We start from the raw sequence: 16943 nt of genomic DNA, 5'->3' as shown, positions 1-16943 counted from the left end.
GTGGTCCTCGCCTTAATTAGGGTATATTATTACATGAGTTGAGTTATGTGTGGTCCGGTCCTCGCCTGATTTAGGGTTTATGATTATATGAGGTGAGTTATGTGTGGTCCTCATCTGATTTAGGGTTTATGATTACATGAGTTGAGCTATGTGGGGTCCCCGCCTGATTTAGGGTATATGATTACATGAGGTGAGTTATGTGTGGTCCTTGGCTGATTTAGGGTATATAATTACATGAGGTGAGTTATGTTTAGTCCTCGCCTGATTTAGGGTATATGATTACATGAGGTGAGTTATGTGGTCCTCGCCTGATTTAGGGTATATAATTACATGAGGTGAGTTATGTTTAGTCCTCGCCTGATTTAGGGTATATGATTACATGAGTTGATTTATGTGTGGTTCTCCCCTGATTTAGGGTTTATGATTACATGACGTGAGTTATGTGTGGTCCTCATCTGATTTAGGGTATATGATTACATGAGGCGAGTTATGTGTGGTCCTCGGCTGATTTAGGGTATATGATTACTTGAGGTGAGTTATGTGTGGTCCTCGGCTGATTTAGGGGATATGATTACATGAGGGGAGTTATGTGGTCCTCGCCTGATTTAGGGTATATGATTACATGAGGTGAGTTATGTGTTGTCCTCGGCTGATTTAGGGTATATGATTACATGAGTTGATTTATGTGAGGTTCTCCCCTGATTTAGGGTTTATGATTACATGACGTGAGTTATGTGTGGTCCTCATCTGATTTAGGGTATAGGGTATATGATTACATGAGTTGATTTATGTGAGGTTCTCCCCTGATTTAGGGTTTATGATTACATGACGTGAGTTATGTGTGGTCCTCATCTGATTTAGGGTATAGGGTATATGATTACATGAGTTGATTTATGTGCGGTTCTCCCCTGATTTAGGGTTTATGATTACATGACGTGAGTTATGTGTGGTCCTCATCTGATTTAGGGTATAGGGTATATGATTACATGAGTTGATTTATGTGCGGTTCTCCCCTGATTTAGGGTTTATGATTACATGACGTGAGTTATGTGTGGTCCTCATCTGATTTAGGGTATATGATTACATGAGGCGAGTTATGTGTGGTCCTCGGCTGATTTAGGGGATATGATTACATGAGGGGAGTTATGTGGTCCTCGCCTGATTTAGGGTATATGATTACATGAGGTGAGTTATGAGTGGTCCTCGGCTGATTTAGGGTATATGATTACTTGAGGTGAGTTATGTGTGGTCCTCGGCTGATTTAGGGGATATGATTACATGAGGTGAGTTATGTGGTCCTCGCCTGATTTAGGGTATATAATTACATGAGGTGAGGTATGTTTAGTCCTCGCCTGATTTAGGGTATATGATTACATGAGGTGAGTTATGTGTGGTCCTTGGCTGATTTAGGGTATATAATTACATGAGGTGAGTTATGTGTGCATGGTCCTCAGCTGATTTAGGGTATATGATTACATGAGGTGAGGTATGTGTGGTTCTCATCTGATTTAGTGTATATGATTACATGAGTTGAGTTATGTGTGGTCCTCATTTGATTTAGGGTATATGATTACATGAGGTGAGTTATGTGGGGTCCTCGGCTGATTTAGGGTATATCATTACATGAGGTGAGTTATGTGTGGTCCTCATTTGATTTAGGGTATATGATTACATGAGTCGAGTTATGTGTGGTCCTCGTTTGATTTAGGGTATATGATTACATGAGGTGAGTTATGAGTGGTCCTCAGCTGATTTAGGGTATATGATTACGTGAGGTAAGTTATGTGTGTTCCTTGGCTGATTTAGGGTATATGATTACATGCACTGAGTTATGTGTGGTCCTTGGCTGATTTAGGGTTTATGATTATATGAGGTGAGTTATGTGTGGTCCTCAGCTGATTTAGGGAATATGATTACATGAGGTGAGGTATGTGTGGTCCTCGGCTGATTTAGGGGATATGATTACATGAGGTGAGTTATGAGTGGTCCTCAGCTGATTTAGGGTATATGATGACGTGAGGTAAGTTATGTGTGTTCCTTGGCTGATTTAGGGTGTATGATTACATGAGGTGAGTGTATATGATTACATGAGGTGAGTTATGAGTGGTCCTCGGCTGATTTAGGGTATATGATTACCTGAGTTGAGTTATGTGTGGTTCTCCCGTGATTTAAGGTATATGATTAGATACATGAGGTGAGTTATGTGGGGTCCTTGGCTGATTTAGGATATATGATTACATGAGGTGAGTTATTTGTGGTCCTTGGCTGTATTATAAGGTTTATTATTACATGAGGTGAGTTATGCAACGCTCCTGCAGAATTGGGGTTTCAGTCTGTGCTTATACATATAAGGAGGTATATGATTACATGAGGTGAGTTATTTGTGGTCCTTGGCTGTATTATAAGGTTTATTATTACATGAGGTGAGTTATGCAACGCTCCTGCAGAATTGGGGTTTCAGTCTGTGCTTATACATATAAGGAGGTATATGATTACATGAGGTGAGTTATTTGTGGTCCTTGGCTGTATTATAAGGTTTATTATTACATGAGGTGAGTTATGGAACGCTCCTGCAGAATTGGGGTTTCAGTCTGTGCTTATACATATAAGGAGGTATATGATTACATGAGGTGAGTTATGTATGGTCCTTGGCTGTATTATAAGGTTTATTATTACATGAGGTGAGTTATGGAACGCTCCTGCAGAATTGGGGTTTCAGTCTGTGCTTATACATATAAGGAGGTATATGATTACATGAGGTGAGTTATGTGTGCTCCTCGGCTGATTTAGGGTATATGATTACCTGAGTTGAGTTATGTGTGGTTCTCCCCTGATTTAGGGGATATGATTACATGAGTTGAGTTATGGGTGGTTCTCCCCTGATTTAGGGTATATGATTACATGAACTGAGTTATGTGTGGTCCTTGGCTGATTTAGGGTTTATGATTATATGAGGTGAGTTATGTGTGGTCCTCATCTGATTTAGGGTTTATGATTACATGAGGTGAGTTATGTGTGATCCTCGGCTGATTTAGGGTATATGATTACCTGAGTTGAGTTATGTGTGGTTCTCCCGTGATTTAAGGTATATGATTAGATACATGAGGTGAGTTATGTGGGGTCCTTGGCTGATTTAGGGTATATGATTACGTGAGGTGAGTTATGTGTGTTCCTTGGCTGATTTAGGGTATATGATTACGTGAGGTAAGTTATGTGTGTTCCTTGGCTGATTTAGGGTATATGATTACATGCACTGAGTTATGTGTGGTCCTTGGCTGATTTAGGGTTTATGATTATATGAGGTGAGTTATGTGTGGTCCTCGTCTGATTTAGGGTATATGATTACATGAACTGAGTTATGTGTGGTCCTTGGCTGATTTAGGGTATATAATTACATGAGGGGAGTTATGTTTAGTCCTCGCCTGATTTAGGGGATATGATTACATGAGGTGAGTTATGAGTGGTCCTCAGCTGATTTAGGGTATATGATTACATGAGGTGAGTTATGTGTGGTCCTTGGCTGTATTATAAGGTTTATTATTACATGAGGTGAGTTATGCAACGCTCCTGCAGAATTGGGGTTTCAGTCTGTGCTTATACATATAAGGAAACATCAAAAAGATCTAATTTGGCCTTATATCCAAAGTGCTATCTTATTTTTTTCTTATTTCTTTCTTACACTTTCCATTTTTGGGTGTCTCCAAAGGCACCTCCTACTTATGATAATTCCTATACTAATTACCATACAGAGTCATTGTTGTACTCCTTCAATGGGTTTCCCTCGCTGTCGAAGTGGTAATCTATGGAGATGGAGACATCTGTGTCATGGGCTGAAGCAAAGTTGGTGACACTCCTTGTAGGCAAGCCTAGCGCTCGACAACCTAAACAAGACATAACTGTCGTCAGGAACACTGTAAAGCCAGCATCTCATCAAAAATGGAGTCTTAATTAGTACCCTGATTCCTGATGTGTACATTAATCAACTATTATAGTTAAATCAGACTGCAGCACGTAATTGACATGTAAGCTAGGGTAAATATTATATCATGATGTTATAATTTTGTCATTGAGACAGTACCTAACTTAGAATTCATTAATGTTTCATATATATTCAAAGGATACGATTGAAGAAAATGACATTGACCTTAGGTGAATATTTCTAAACATTTTCTTCAGGTTGGTAAGCATTGATTATGAAGAGTTCTTTTTACACAACCAATAAAATTTCTATGCCGATTTATTTATCTGGGACTCCGACTGCTTCCTTTCTGATCTGGTGAATTTAGGAAGCAGTCGAAGTCCCAGATAAATTAATCGGCAATCACAGATCATACCACACAGAAAAATCATGTGATTGACTAGGATAACTCCAAAGTTTTGGACACAGAGAGCAATCTGTTCAAGCGGCAGATAAAGGAAGCCATCTGGTTACTCCGCAGTGGGCCAGTTCTAAATCGAGATGAGGGGGCTCAAAGACTCTCGCACATCTATGACCAAGTATTAAACAAAGCGCAGCTAAATCGAGTCATTTCAGTACATATATAACAACTATTGTACATACGCTTACAGGGTAGTCGAATCGACATCAAATTTTGTGGACAACTCGTACACATTTTACACCTTTGTGTGCATATGCTTCATTGGTCATTTGTCTGATGAAGGTGACAGTGTACATATCCTACTTATCATCAAAACGTCACATAGAAAATGTTATTGGTTGTGTAAAAAGAACTCTTCATGATCTTTGGTGAAGTTGAGGTTAGAATAGTTCGAAGGAACAAAACTGCTGATGGAATGACAGACAGATGCAAAATAGGGGACCATAGTATCCTCTACCAAATCAAGTAAAGTTGACGGTACTTTGGAGAACTACAGATGTACACATGCCAATGCTATCTAACAGGTACTTACATGTGGTCAGTACTGCAGAGAACACCCAGCACTGACCGTACTTGACCGGTGACTTAGTCTTGTAGTACTCCTCAATGATGGCCTGACTTCCTGTCCAGGATGTTGGCTTTTTTCCTCCCTCATAGTTACCTGACCAATTACCTGTTAGGATGCCATTGTCGTCGGAGGAGTTTACCTGTACGAAATGTAAACAAACTGTTAGTCTTTGTTACAATTCTATCACATAATTTTTTGGCATGTGGTTAAGAGCAACTGTTATATATACATACATTGACAGTGGCAATATTGTATCAGGTGTAACAGCCACTTCTTTCCCCTCCGCTGAAAGTTTCCCCGGGGAAAAAATCAGCTAGTCAATAGCTTCCCCCCTAATCCCCTAATAACGAATACAGAGTAGGGAAAGTATTGGCTAGTAACCAATATCCCCCATTAACAAACACTACGAGGGTGGGGGGTGGGGGGTGGCATTAACTAGCAGATTTCTTCCTCCGGGGAAAAAATAATGCTATGGGGGGGGGGGAAACTAACTGAGGGGGGACAGAATCAGCTAGCCTATTTCTTCCCCAGGGAAACTTTCAGACGGGGAAGGAAATGACTTCTACACCGGGAACCTTTTTATAGTCCTCTGTAACGAAGACGTTTTTATCATGACAGCAAATACAAGTATATAACATGCCATATATAGGAATCACTTGTAAGGGCAATATTGACACTGCCGAATATGGATTTCACCTGTGAATGGTAAAAGATTTTAAGCATACAGTTTGTGCCTTACCAGTGCCGTGAGCTTGCGTACAACCTTGATAGGGTCACCTCGGCTAGATGCTGGGAATCCTTTCCAGTCTAGTATGCTAAGGACACAGTCCAACACAGGGTCCTCAAACTACAACAGTACACCGAACATTACCATCTTCATGTTTTACATTTACTGTACACTATGGCATATATTAAACTAAAACACATACCATTGTTCTCTATCGGAGATAATTATTTCAAAAGGGCATCAAACTTAATTGTTGAAAATAGCAAGGTAATTCCTGACATCATACTGACCCATCAAACGCTACAAAGTCATCCTTACCATCAAACAAGCCTGTCTAAAACTCCAAAAACAATTCTGACATCAAACTTAGTTACCTGTGCGAAATTCCAAGGTCGCACTCCAATAGACTTAGCAACACCAACAAAGATTTTGCCTGTGTCGTTTAGGACATACTCATCCAGTAGACCATCGTCATGGAGATATACCTGGTCATCTGAGTAAAAAAAATCAATTTCACTTATTTAATTACAAAATGTAACACTTTAAGTATGATATACAAAGGTGTACCTTTACATCAGGTGTTAAACGTGACAAACACAGGTGTACCTTTACATCAGGTGATAAACATGATATACAAAGGTGTACCTTTACATCAGGTGTTAAACGTGACAAACACAGGTGTACCTTTACATCAGGTGATAAACATGATATACAAAGGTGTACCTTTACATCAGGTGTTAAACGTGACAAACACAGGTGTACCTTTACATCAGGTGATAAACATGATATACAAAGGTGTACCTTTACATCAGGTGTTAAACGTGACAAACACAGGTGTACCTTTACATCAGGTGATAAACATGATATACAAAGGTGTACCTTTACATCAGGTGTTAAACGTGACAAACACAGGTGTACCTTTACATCAGGTGATAAACATGATATACAAAGGTGTACCTTTACATCAGGTGTTAAACGTGACAAACACAGGTGTACCTTTACATCAGGTGTTAAACGTGACATACACAGGTGTACCTTTACATCAGGTGCTAAATGTGACATACACAGGTGTACCTTTTCATCAGGTATTAAACATGACATAAACAGGTGTACCTTTACATCAGGTATTAAACATGACATACAAAGGTGTACATTTACATCAGGTGTTAAACATGACATACACAGGTGTACCTTTACATCAGGTGTTAAACATGACATAAACAGGTGTACCTTTACATCAGGTTTTAAACATGACATACACAGGTGTACCTTTACATCAGATGTTAAACATGACATACACAGGTGTACCTTTACATTAGGTGTTAAACATGACATACACAGGTGTACCTTTACATTAGGTGTTATACATGACATACACAGGTGTACCTTTTCATCAGGTATTAAACATGACATAAACAGGTGTACCTTTACATCAGGTATTTAACATGACATACAAAGGTGTACATTTACATCAGGTGTTAAACATGACATACACAGCTAGGTGTACCTTTACATCAGGTGTTAAACATGACATAAACAGGTGTACCTTTACATCAGGTGTTAAACATGACATACACAGGTGTACCTTTACATCAGGTGTTAAATATGACATACACAGGTGTACCTTTACATCAGGTGTTAAACGTGACATACACAGGTGTACCTTTACATCAGGTGTTAAATTTGACATAAACAGGTGTACCTTTTCATCAGGTATTAAACGTGACATACCCAGGTGTACCTTTACATCAGGTGTTAAATATGACATACACAGGTGTACCTTTACATCAGGTGTGAAACGTGTCATACACAGGTGTACCTTTACATTAGGTGTTATACATGACATACACAGGTGTACCTTTACATCAGGTGTTAAACGTGTCATACACAGGTGTACCTTTACATTAGGTGTTAAACATGTACATGAGGAATGGAAGGGACAAAAAAACATTTACCTTTACACCAGGGGTTAAACAGGATGTAGATAGGTTTGGGGTGAGTGTAGACTTGAGAAATTCTGCGTGATTCTCCTCCTCCTCCTTTCTTTACAGCCCTGACCTTGACATTCCAGTGACCTATTGGACAGACTGGTGGTGACATGACCAGCAGTTGAACGTCATTATCGGAGCACTTGACTATCTTGGCACCCCACTGCTTAGGAAGGTCAGCATCGGACAGGACTATCTCCACAAGTGTTCCTTTAGTTGGCATCGGCTGGTCACCTATGGTTAGAGCATATTATTATACCTCTACTTTATCTACTCTATATAAAAGTAATTGGTTAAGTCGAATATATCCCCACTTTTGCCTGACTGTGTTTTAGTCCTGTGTGTTAGTCTGGGAACTAAAACACACCTACACTCGAGTGTTTCCGCCAAGCCATTCGGGCGAGAGGTGGGCGGAGCTTGTTACCGAACTCGGAGGCGACGCACGAGGTCGGCGGAGCTTGCTACCAAACTCTGAAGTGACGCGCGAGGTGGGCGGAGCTTGCTACCGAACTCTGAAGCATTTGGCTCTATTGCCATCAAGGGTAGTTGCAACGTGAAGCTATACAGCTTATGATTTACAAATATTTTCTAGTTAAAACTATCTCTCCAGTGTGTATCGGTATAATAAAATGGTTAAAGTATGGGGTTGAGGGATATAGCAAGTTTCTGGTGTCCCTTAAGCTTGACCATGCCTATTTATAGACCTGGTCTCGGGACACCAGAAACTTGCTATATCCCTCAACCCCATACTTTAACTGTATACAGGTCTATATAACAGAACTGTGGATGTTGTTATTTCTATGTTATTTTAGAGGAAACTTGATTCTAATCGAAACATAATTTTAGAGGAAACGTTATATATATATTTCAGGGAAATCTTTTTCGATCATGTGACAAAAGGGAGTTAATTTGCATCCTTAACTATCAACATTTATAAATTCAGTGTATAAAGAAGATTAGAAAACCAAGGCTTGGGGAACATATAAATATACAATGAAGGTTATTGAAAATATGCATAACAACAATGATAGCATCGTGATGTTTATTTTGGAAAACTAAATTCTCAACTTTTAACCCTTTCACCACTGTAGACCATAATGGACTCATCCATATCAATGTATGGTAGAGGCTACTAAAGTTACATAGGGGTGAAAGGGTTAATTAACAGCTGTGCTCTTACTTAGTTCTTTTCCCTAGCTGTGGGACAGACAAGGGATGGAGTGAAGGCTGTAGTTCCTGAAATTGTTATTGAGAACTTACAAGTCCCTTATTTATCCTTTCTAACTATGAGGTCCTCTACTTCCTTCTTACCTTTAGAGTGGTTCTTTCTCTTTCTATACATACATGAAATTAACTTTGGTTGTTTCTTTAAGTATTCGGGTGAGGACGTGTCGGGTGGATGTCACGTGGTGTAGGGTATATATAGGGAGCATGTGCTAGGTGCGCTCTTTCCAGTTAGTTGTCATCACCGTAACGAGCTATAATCCCATTTATGTCTTGTGTTATCATTTGAATTTAATTGATTTATTTTCAGACGAATATAATGAGGGAGAATATAAATAAGTGGTCCTTTATTACTTTCTTTTCTATCGTCAAAGCCTCATACCTGTTTGAAAGATAAGCTTTAGCTCATCCCTCTCCGGGTCGTAAGGCCTATCACAGGTAATGGTCATCTGGAAAGACTGACCCCTGCGGATGACAAGGAACGTGTCCTTGTTTGGCCGCTGGTCAGTGAGCTCATACATGAGGGTGTGATGGGTAAAGGTGTCATCCCACACGTTGAACTTGACTTCATTAACTGCAATCAGATCCTTAGCCTCCTCAGGAGTGTCTGAAACAGAATAGTACAGTTTTAAATGGTCACAGTCTTTTAATGTCAAACATTGACCTTTATCATCATTAGTAGAAAAAAACACTTTTGTATTTATTTATTGGTCGGCATGCAATATACCGATAACGAATATGTGTTTAACCCTTTCACCCCTATGTAACTTAAGTAGACTCTTCCATGCATTGATATGGATGAGTCCATTTGGGTCTACAGTGGTGAAAGGGTCAATATATAGATAGAAATATTCACTTATCACAACATTTTCAAGATAATGAAGCAGTCCATTTTTCACCAAAGACCAGTTAGAGAATGATTATTTTATGCATCTGATACACCGATTTGGTAAACAAAATTTTTCATTTGTGTAGATCAAGGTGAAGTTTGGAAAAGGAAGTTTTACAAATTATAATCAATCAATACAAAAAGTGAAAAACCACAATAAAAACTAGAAAATGTCTGTAAGACATAAATGCCCCCGCTCATGGATGGGACGGGACCGGACGGGACAGGACGGACATGGGCAACATTATATGACCCCCCTATTTTATGGAGGGGGCATAGAAATCAAGTTCATAAACACAGACTGCAGAACTGCCAGTCTATATTTTGGTAATGAAATGTCTCTCAAATACTTTTACTTAATTCCCTTTCGTTCTGACAGTGTTGCTCGTATTACAATTGGATAAACAACTCCAAGCCTCGATGTAAATCTTAAATAACGGCAAAAATACTGATATATTGTGACAGCAAGATCCAGTGAGAGTGACTAATTGAAAGAAAACTTGAACAAAGCAATATGGCTGTTTAGACTGGAATGCCTGCCATTAGGTTGTGTAACCCTCTGTGAGACCTCACTTTGAAAATATAGGAACACTACGTAAAGGAGAGAAATGGTACTACTGCTAAAGGTTCAGCCTTCCTAGTATTACCTCTACCTTATTAATCCATCCCCCCTTAAGTCACATTTGAACCTTACCAAATCAAGGACTGGGTAAGTCCATTTTAAATATGTAGGGGTGAATGAGTTGAATCAAACAGACCTACAGAGGTCAGTGTTTACAATTGTGTTTTTGTTTCTGGACTTTAAGTTTGAGGTTGTCTGCTATATGTTGACCTACGATCAGTAGTACACTTTAATATGTCATATCAAGATTTGTTTTTTAAGTTGTCCTTTTCACTGAAATGATGTTTGACCAAGTTTGACTGAATGTCCTGCAGTAGGTTGTAAAGAATTCAAAGATTTTCTTTTAGTTTTGCTGTAATTTTCTCTTTCCTATTTTACTTAATATTATCTATGATCTAATACCATGAAAACATGTTTTTGCAAATTAACGTATATTACACATCTGATGTAACAGACCCTAACAGCTAGCACACACTGCACCAGTGTTACTGGGCAGAGATCCCAACAACAGCTACATCAGAAGGAAGTTGATAGGGTTGAAACGCCATGTTGGTACTTTGTGAAGTTATGAGAAATAAAGAGGACAAAAAGCCAGGGTAAACCTGTGATAAAAGTAAAATAGATCCATATCATAATTAATATTATCCACACAGAGTCTTAAAACATCACCTCAGCCAACCACTATGAGATGTAACTTCACATAAGTGATCAGATCGATCTGTTCCTATTGTTATTTAACCCTTTCACCTCACTATATAGACCATAATGGACTTAACCAGATCAATGCATGGTAGAGTTTATTAAAGTAACATAGGGGTGAAAGGGTTCAGGACCCACCTGTCCCACTGCGCTGTAGTTTTTCCTATATACAGTGAGATCCCCTTCCGTTTTGATATAACTGAACCATATCCTGGACACTTCTGTTGACCAGGAAGCTCAAAATATTTCCTGTTATATTCATTCTTGTTTTTATATTTAAAAGACGAATTTGTTACATAATGTTATTTTAATAAGAATGTTTTATGAAATATTGCAAATATTATTATCTATAAATCATGAGTAAATCTAAGAGGTAGATTTAGTGTACATATAAATAGAATCCATCCAGGATGAGAGGTATGGATAAGGTTATTCAAACCCAAGGAATAAAATATTGAGCATGAGACCTGAGGTTTTGTCGAGGGTCCTATTCTCAAAATGTTATCCCGAGGGTTTGAATTACCTCACATCAGGGATCCTTACCTCACATCAGGGATCCTTACCTCACATCAGGGATGGATTCTATTTCTTGCTTATTAACCTAAAACCCGTAAAAACAACTGCTCTTATAGTAAAGTTGTAAACTGTCCGCACATTTCTCATTTGCATATGAAGCCCGGATTGCAATTGTTAGTGATGTCAATGACCCTGACTGACCCCAAAACGTCATAAAATGACGTCACAAACAATAGCGTGACCCGGAAAGGTCACTATAATTCCTCTGCCAGTCTGCGAGTGTAAGCGATCCAGACTCGTTGGTCGGATCGAATTTTCCAGCACCACCGGAAATGCGGATTTCTCGGTCTAGTATGCAAGAACAAATATTATTAACATGATATAGGGACATGTTTATTGTAAATTCCACTCACCCTTTTCAATTCCCACCCAGTCTGACCGAGTGACTGAGGTGGCTATATTGCTGATCCAAACATTTTTATTTCATTAAATTGTTAATGAACATCAAACATTTATTTGAGACTTGACTTTTTATAAACATTTAATTGTTGAAACTCCTATGTCCTACATATATGAGGTCTACTAGCCACATCTTTGTTGATGTGAGTACATTCATTTTGATTTAAAACACTCCAGAAACAGCACAATATCTAGCAGTCGGTGACAAAGGCAATTAATGAAGCTGGATTTCAACATATAGTTCATGCTGTATATATATTTATTAAATTTTTGCCAGTGAAATATCGGATACTATCAACTTGATAAACTGTGAAAAATATCAAAAGTGATATTTTCAGTGTAAAAATATCACTTTTTGTATTGACCAATCATAACAGTATCTTCAATTCACTGCATTCAAAGGCAACGATTTTTTGTTCAGATTAAAATGAAACGACAGTAGAATAAGTGGTTGTTATGGTAAATGTTTGGTACTCACACTTAAGTATTTACATAAATATACAATTAATAGAATTATAAGCAATAATACCAGAAAAAAGCAGAAAAAGTCGGAATTTCGTTGAGTTTCCCATTCAAAATGGCACGCAGCCTTGTTGTCAAGTGTGACATCATTAGGATATGACGCTAATTATTACGCTCCGGTTTCCCGCCCATTTTTAATGCATTACATTTTTTCATGTTTTATGCTTTAAAAATGTAATAAATGAAAAAATTAATGGTGTCTTCAGTAATAACAAATATATTTCACTCGTGTGGCTAATATTTTGATATTTTTCACTCGTGCTGAGCACTCTTTATTTGTTATTACTGACAACACCATTAAATATCCTCTATGTAGTCACCCCCACTAAGTGTCAACAAAATGGGCTCAGCAGGACTTGTATAATATAAGTTATTGTTTCACCCAATTAGAGGAGGCTGTGATGGCCATCTTGAATCCAAAATCTTAAAAAGTCACTAGTTTGACAGAAAGTAGCTTGTTGATGTTGGACACTGGCTTAACCCATAAACCCCTAAAGTCATATCTGAACCTTACCAAATCAAAGACTTGGCAAGTCCACTTTAAATATGTAGGGGTGAAATGAGTTAAGAAGACAATCATACAAAAAGAGCAAAAAGTCTAAGGAAAAAACCTGAAACCAAAATGTTTATCATGAACTTTAATCATAGGGGTTTAACATGACTACGACTAAAATAAGTACACTTTTAAGTTATTCCACTGGCACTGTGTGTCACCTACATATCACAGATTCTTTGCTTTGTAATGATATTTTTTTATTTCGTCCAGCATTCTGACTACTGTACCATTAGCTTATTGTGCAACTTTAATACTATTCTGTTGATAACAAGAGGCCCATGGGCCTTAACGGTCACCTGAGTCCTACAGTATTTATTTTTGTTGTTGAAATATGTACCAATTTGAGTAAAAAGTAGTTAAGTATAATGTTAACTTAACTTTGTCAGGACCATGAGCTGATCATTCCTAGACCGATTTTAAATAAGATCGGCCTATTAGAAATTGTTTTTAAGTTTAGAATAGGTATTTACAAAATAGCGGCTGTGGTGGCCATATTGGATTTCTGATTGACCTGAAAAATAACAACACTTTGTCAGGACCATGAGTCGATCATTCCTACNTGACTTTAAGTTTGAAATAGGTTTTCAAAATGGCGGCCGTGGCGGCCATATTGGATTTCTGATCGACCCGAAAAATAACAACACTTTGTCAGGACCATGAGGCGATCATTCCTACCAACTTTCAGTTCAATCGGTCCAGCAGAACTTGACTTTAAGTTTGAAATAGGTTTTCAAAATGGCGGCCGTGGCGGCCATATTGGATTTCTGATCGACCCGAAAAATAACAACACTTTGTCAGGACCATGAGGCGATCATTCCTACCAACTTTCAGTTCAATCGGTCCAGCAGAACTTGACTTTAAGTTTGAAATAGGTTTTCAAAATGGCGGCCGTGGCGGCCATATTGGATTTCTGATCGACCCGAAAAATAACAACACTTTGTCAGGACCATGAGGCGATCATTCCTACCAACTTTCAGTTCAATCGGTCCAGCAGAACTTGACTTTAAGTTTGAAATAGGTTTTCAAAATGGCGGCCGTGGCGGCCATATTGGATTTCTGATCGACCCGAAAAATAACAACACTTTGTCAGGACCATGAGGCGATCATTCCTACCAACTTTCAGTTCAATCGGCCCAGCAGAACTTGACTTTAAGTTTGAAATGTAAAATGTTAACGGACGACGGACGACGGACGACGACGGACGAAAACGGATAGCAATAGGTCACTTGAGCTAAAGCTCAGATGACCTAAAAATTGATGTTATTGAGAAAATGAGTATCTTGTATTGATTACTGCCTTGTGATATGAGTATGGATACCACACCTGTGTCCACAGCTGGCTGTCCAGTTTGAGGAGGTGTTCCGAGAGGGAACCTTCCCTCGCGCAGCGTCACCCCGTCCATTACAGGCTCCGGCATCGCCTCCTTCTGGAGGCAGGAACATTGGTTACCCATCTCGGGTCAATCTCGAATAAACAGTTTGATCAGCACTGAAAGTCGCACAGTCTGAACAATGAACGCAACGTCACAGGACAACTGTCTGCGTGGTCAACAAAGTATCTATCCAACGGGATAATGCTGATGGTCAACAGTCATAATCAAAAGATGATTCTATCAGCTACTAATTGGTCTTTTAAAACTTGCTCTCAGTGGGTGTCACTCATCTACAATGGTCAAAGCTCAGTGGACAACACAACCGTTAACCAATGGTCATGGGATTTACCATCGAGTATTAGTTTGACCAATCACAGCTTTGTTAACAGAAAAGTTTTCCTCTACCTCATAAATTCTGACTACTGACCAACGTTACTCTGGCGAGACACCAGCCGATAAAGAGTCACAATCTTTGTGGTATAAACAAATTGTAGATCAATTTCACCACATCCAGCTGTAAGTCCACTTGACATTAGATTGCACCAAAGTATGAAAACATTTAAGACACTTGTGTACACGGCTGTGGTATTGCAGTGTTACCCACAGTTACAAGATGAAGCTATACACCCACTTTATGTGTATACAAAAACACATATACTGTGCTATAATATGATGTAGACTTCCTGCCGCGTACGCTGGCATCCTTAATGCACAGTCAGGTCTACATACCCCCCCCCCCCCTGTCTGTATCGTTTTATTTCCGAGAGTTAGAAGTATGTTGTATCTGTACTTGTCAACACACAAATAACAATGTCAAGGACCTTACAATTATCATAGACCAGAAAAAAATGCAAGCCACTGACTAAGATATGAATCTGATGCCAAGACCTGAAAATCTAATGGCTGATGCTCTAAGGGTGGGTAACTGGACTGTTGACCTGGTCAGTGACTTTGACTGATCACCAAAACATTCTGTTGTTTGTAGGATCCAAAAGGTATACGCTTTGGGTTGACTATCCTGATGCACCCAGCATATCAGTTACCCTGGAGATACAATGGGCAGGTTACAACTTACAATCAAGAGATGTGATAGAAATATACTGTAAAACTATATACTCCCACATATTTTAGCAGTATTTAAATCTTAGCGCTTTTTTTAACCTTCACTATTGCGCTAAATTATGATCACAGTAATATCACGATTACAGTAAATTATTAAGTTTTTACATACAGTTTTCTTGGTATAATTATTAACCCTTTCAACCCTGTGTAACTTTAGTAGACTCTACCATGCATTGATTTGGATGAGTCCATTATGGTCTAAAGTGGTGAAAGGGTTAATGTGCCAATTAATCAATGCTCTTCAAATTTGATAATATGATAAGGTCAGATTGAGAGGCAACTATGATAAGTATTTTTATAGAGTTTATATTGCTGTCTCAGAAGATATTTGTTAGCAACACTTTTCTGCTGAAGGTTTTCAGTAGATATTTGATATTGATTCTTTTTCTGTTTAAGGTTTCCAGTAGATATTATTGTTTATGGTCTGATTAAATATTGGTCTTTGATAGATGTGTAAATTCTGTAATTTGGTTGGCTGTGACAACCAGTTGGTCCATTCACAGCCATTGTCTATCACAGCAAAATTCTATGGTGATATATACTGTATGTAACAGTGCAAAATATACTACACATATGCCAGATGTAGTCATGCACACATTTTTGTCATGGCTCCCTCTCATACAACAGGCAATTTAACAATACATATAGACATGAATATTATACAAACCCCTATACCACATAAAATATATTTCCTTATAGAGGGAATATATCATATTTTGTGGGACTATTATATGCTTTGATACATCTCCAAATTCCTCTGTAAAGTACTGTGTTTATCCCTTTCAGCACTGTAGACCATAATGGACTTATCCATATCAATGCATGGTAGAGTTTATTCAAGTAACCTAGGGGTGAAAGGGTTAGGTGGCAATAACCCTGTGTCTTGCAACAAGAGGCCCAAAGGGCCTGTATAGCTCACCTGTTTCTGTTGTTACATGAAACTGACATAAAGGTAACCTAAGATCAAATTTGGTAACTAGAACACAAGACATTTCAACATCGCTTAAACCGGTAAGATATTATTGTTTGATATTTGAAATTTTAATTTTAAAGCCTTTAACCAATATTGACCTTTTCCTCCCCACTTGAATTTAAAGTTGACCTTTGAACTCATTACTGTAATAAAGAAAACAATTCACACAGCTGGTCTACATAACATATCCAAGTATCCTGACTCTAGTCAAATGGTTCTTAGGATATTGTTGTTTGAAGTTTTTAACATATTTGACCCATGTGACCTTGAAAATAGGTCAAGGTCATTTTAATGGGGAAAATCATAGCACTTTATCCCAGGCACCTA

The 16943-nt window shown here is 38.4% G+C and overlaps 1 protein-coding gene across 1 annotated transcript in view; it reads right to left on the bottom strand.

The window, feature by feature from the left end:
- The window catches only part of LOC110449942, a 68285-nt gene that overhangs the window by 12262 nt on the left and 39080 nt on the right, over positions 1-16943 (bottom strand). Inside the window, exons 19-24 of the mRNA XM_021497125.1 lie at positions 9269-9493; positions 7630-7896; positions 6049-6167; positions 5687-5794; positions 4912-5086; positions 3743-3881 (exon numbers count right to left, since the gene is read on the bottom strand). Coding sequence (XP_021352800.1) covers positions 3743-3881; positions 4912-5086; positions 5687-5794; positions 6049-6167; positions 7630-7896; positions 9269-9493 — 1033 coding nt within the window. The remainder of the gene's footprint in view (positions 1-3742; positions 3882-4911; positions 5087-5686; positions 5795-6048; positions 6168-7629; positions 7897-9268; positions 9494-16943) is intronic.

This window comes from Mizuhopecten yessoensis, unplaced genomic scaffold (genome assembly GCF_002113885.1).
Source record: "Mizuhopecten yessoensis strain PY_sf001 unplaced genomic scaffold, ASM211388v2 scaffold4839, whole genome shotgun sequence".
In the NCBI taxonomy this organism is placed as follows: Eukaryota; Metazoa; Mollusca; class Bivalvia; order Pectinida; family Pectinidae; genus Mizuhopecten; species Mizuhopecten yessoensis.
The sequence above is the reverse complement of the archived record's forward strand: the minus strand, read 5'-3'. Positions and strand labels throughout refer to the sequence as shown.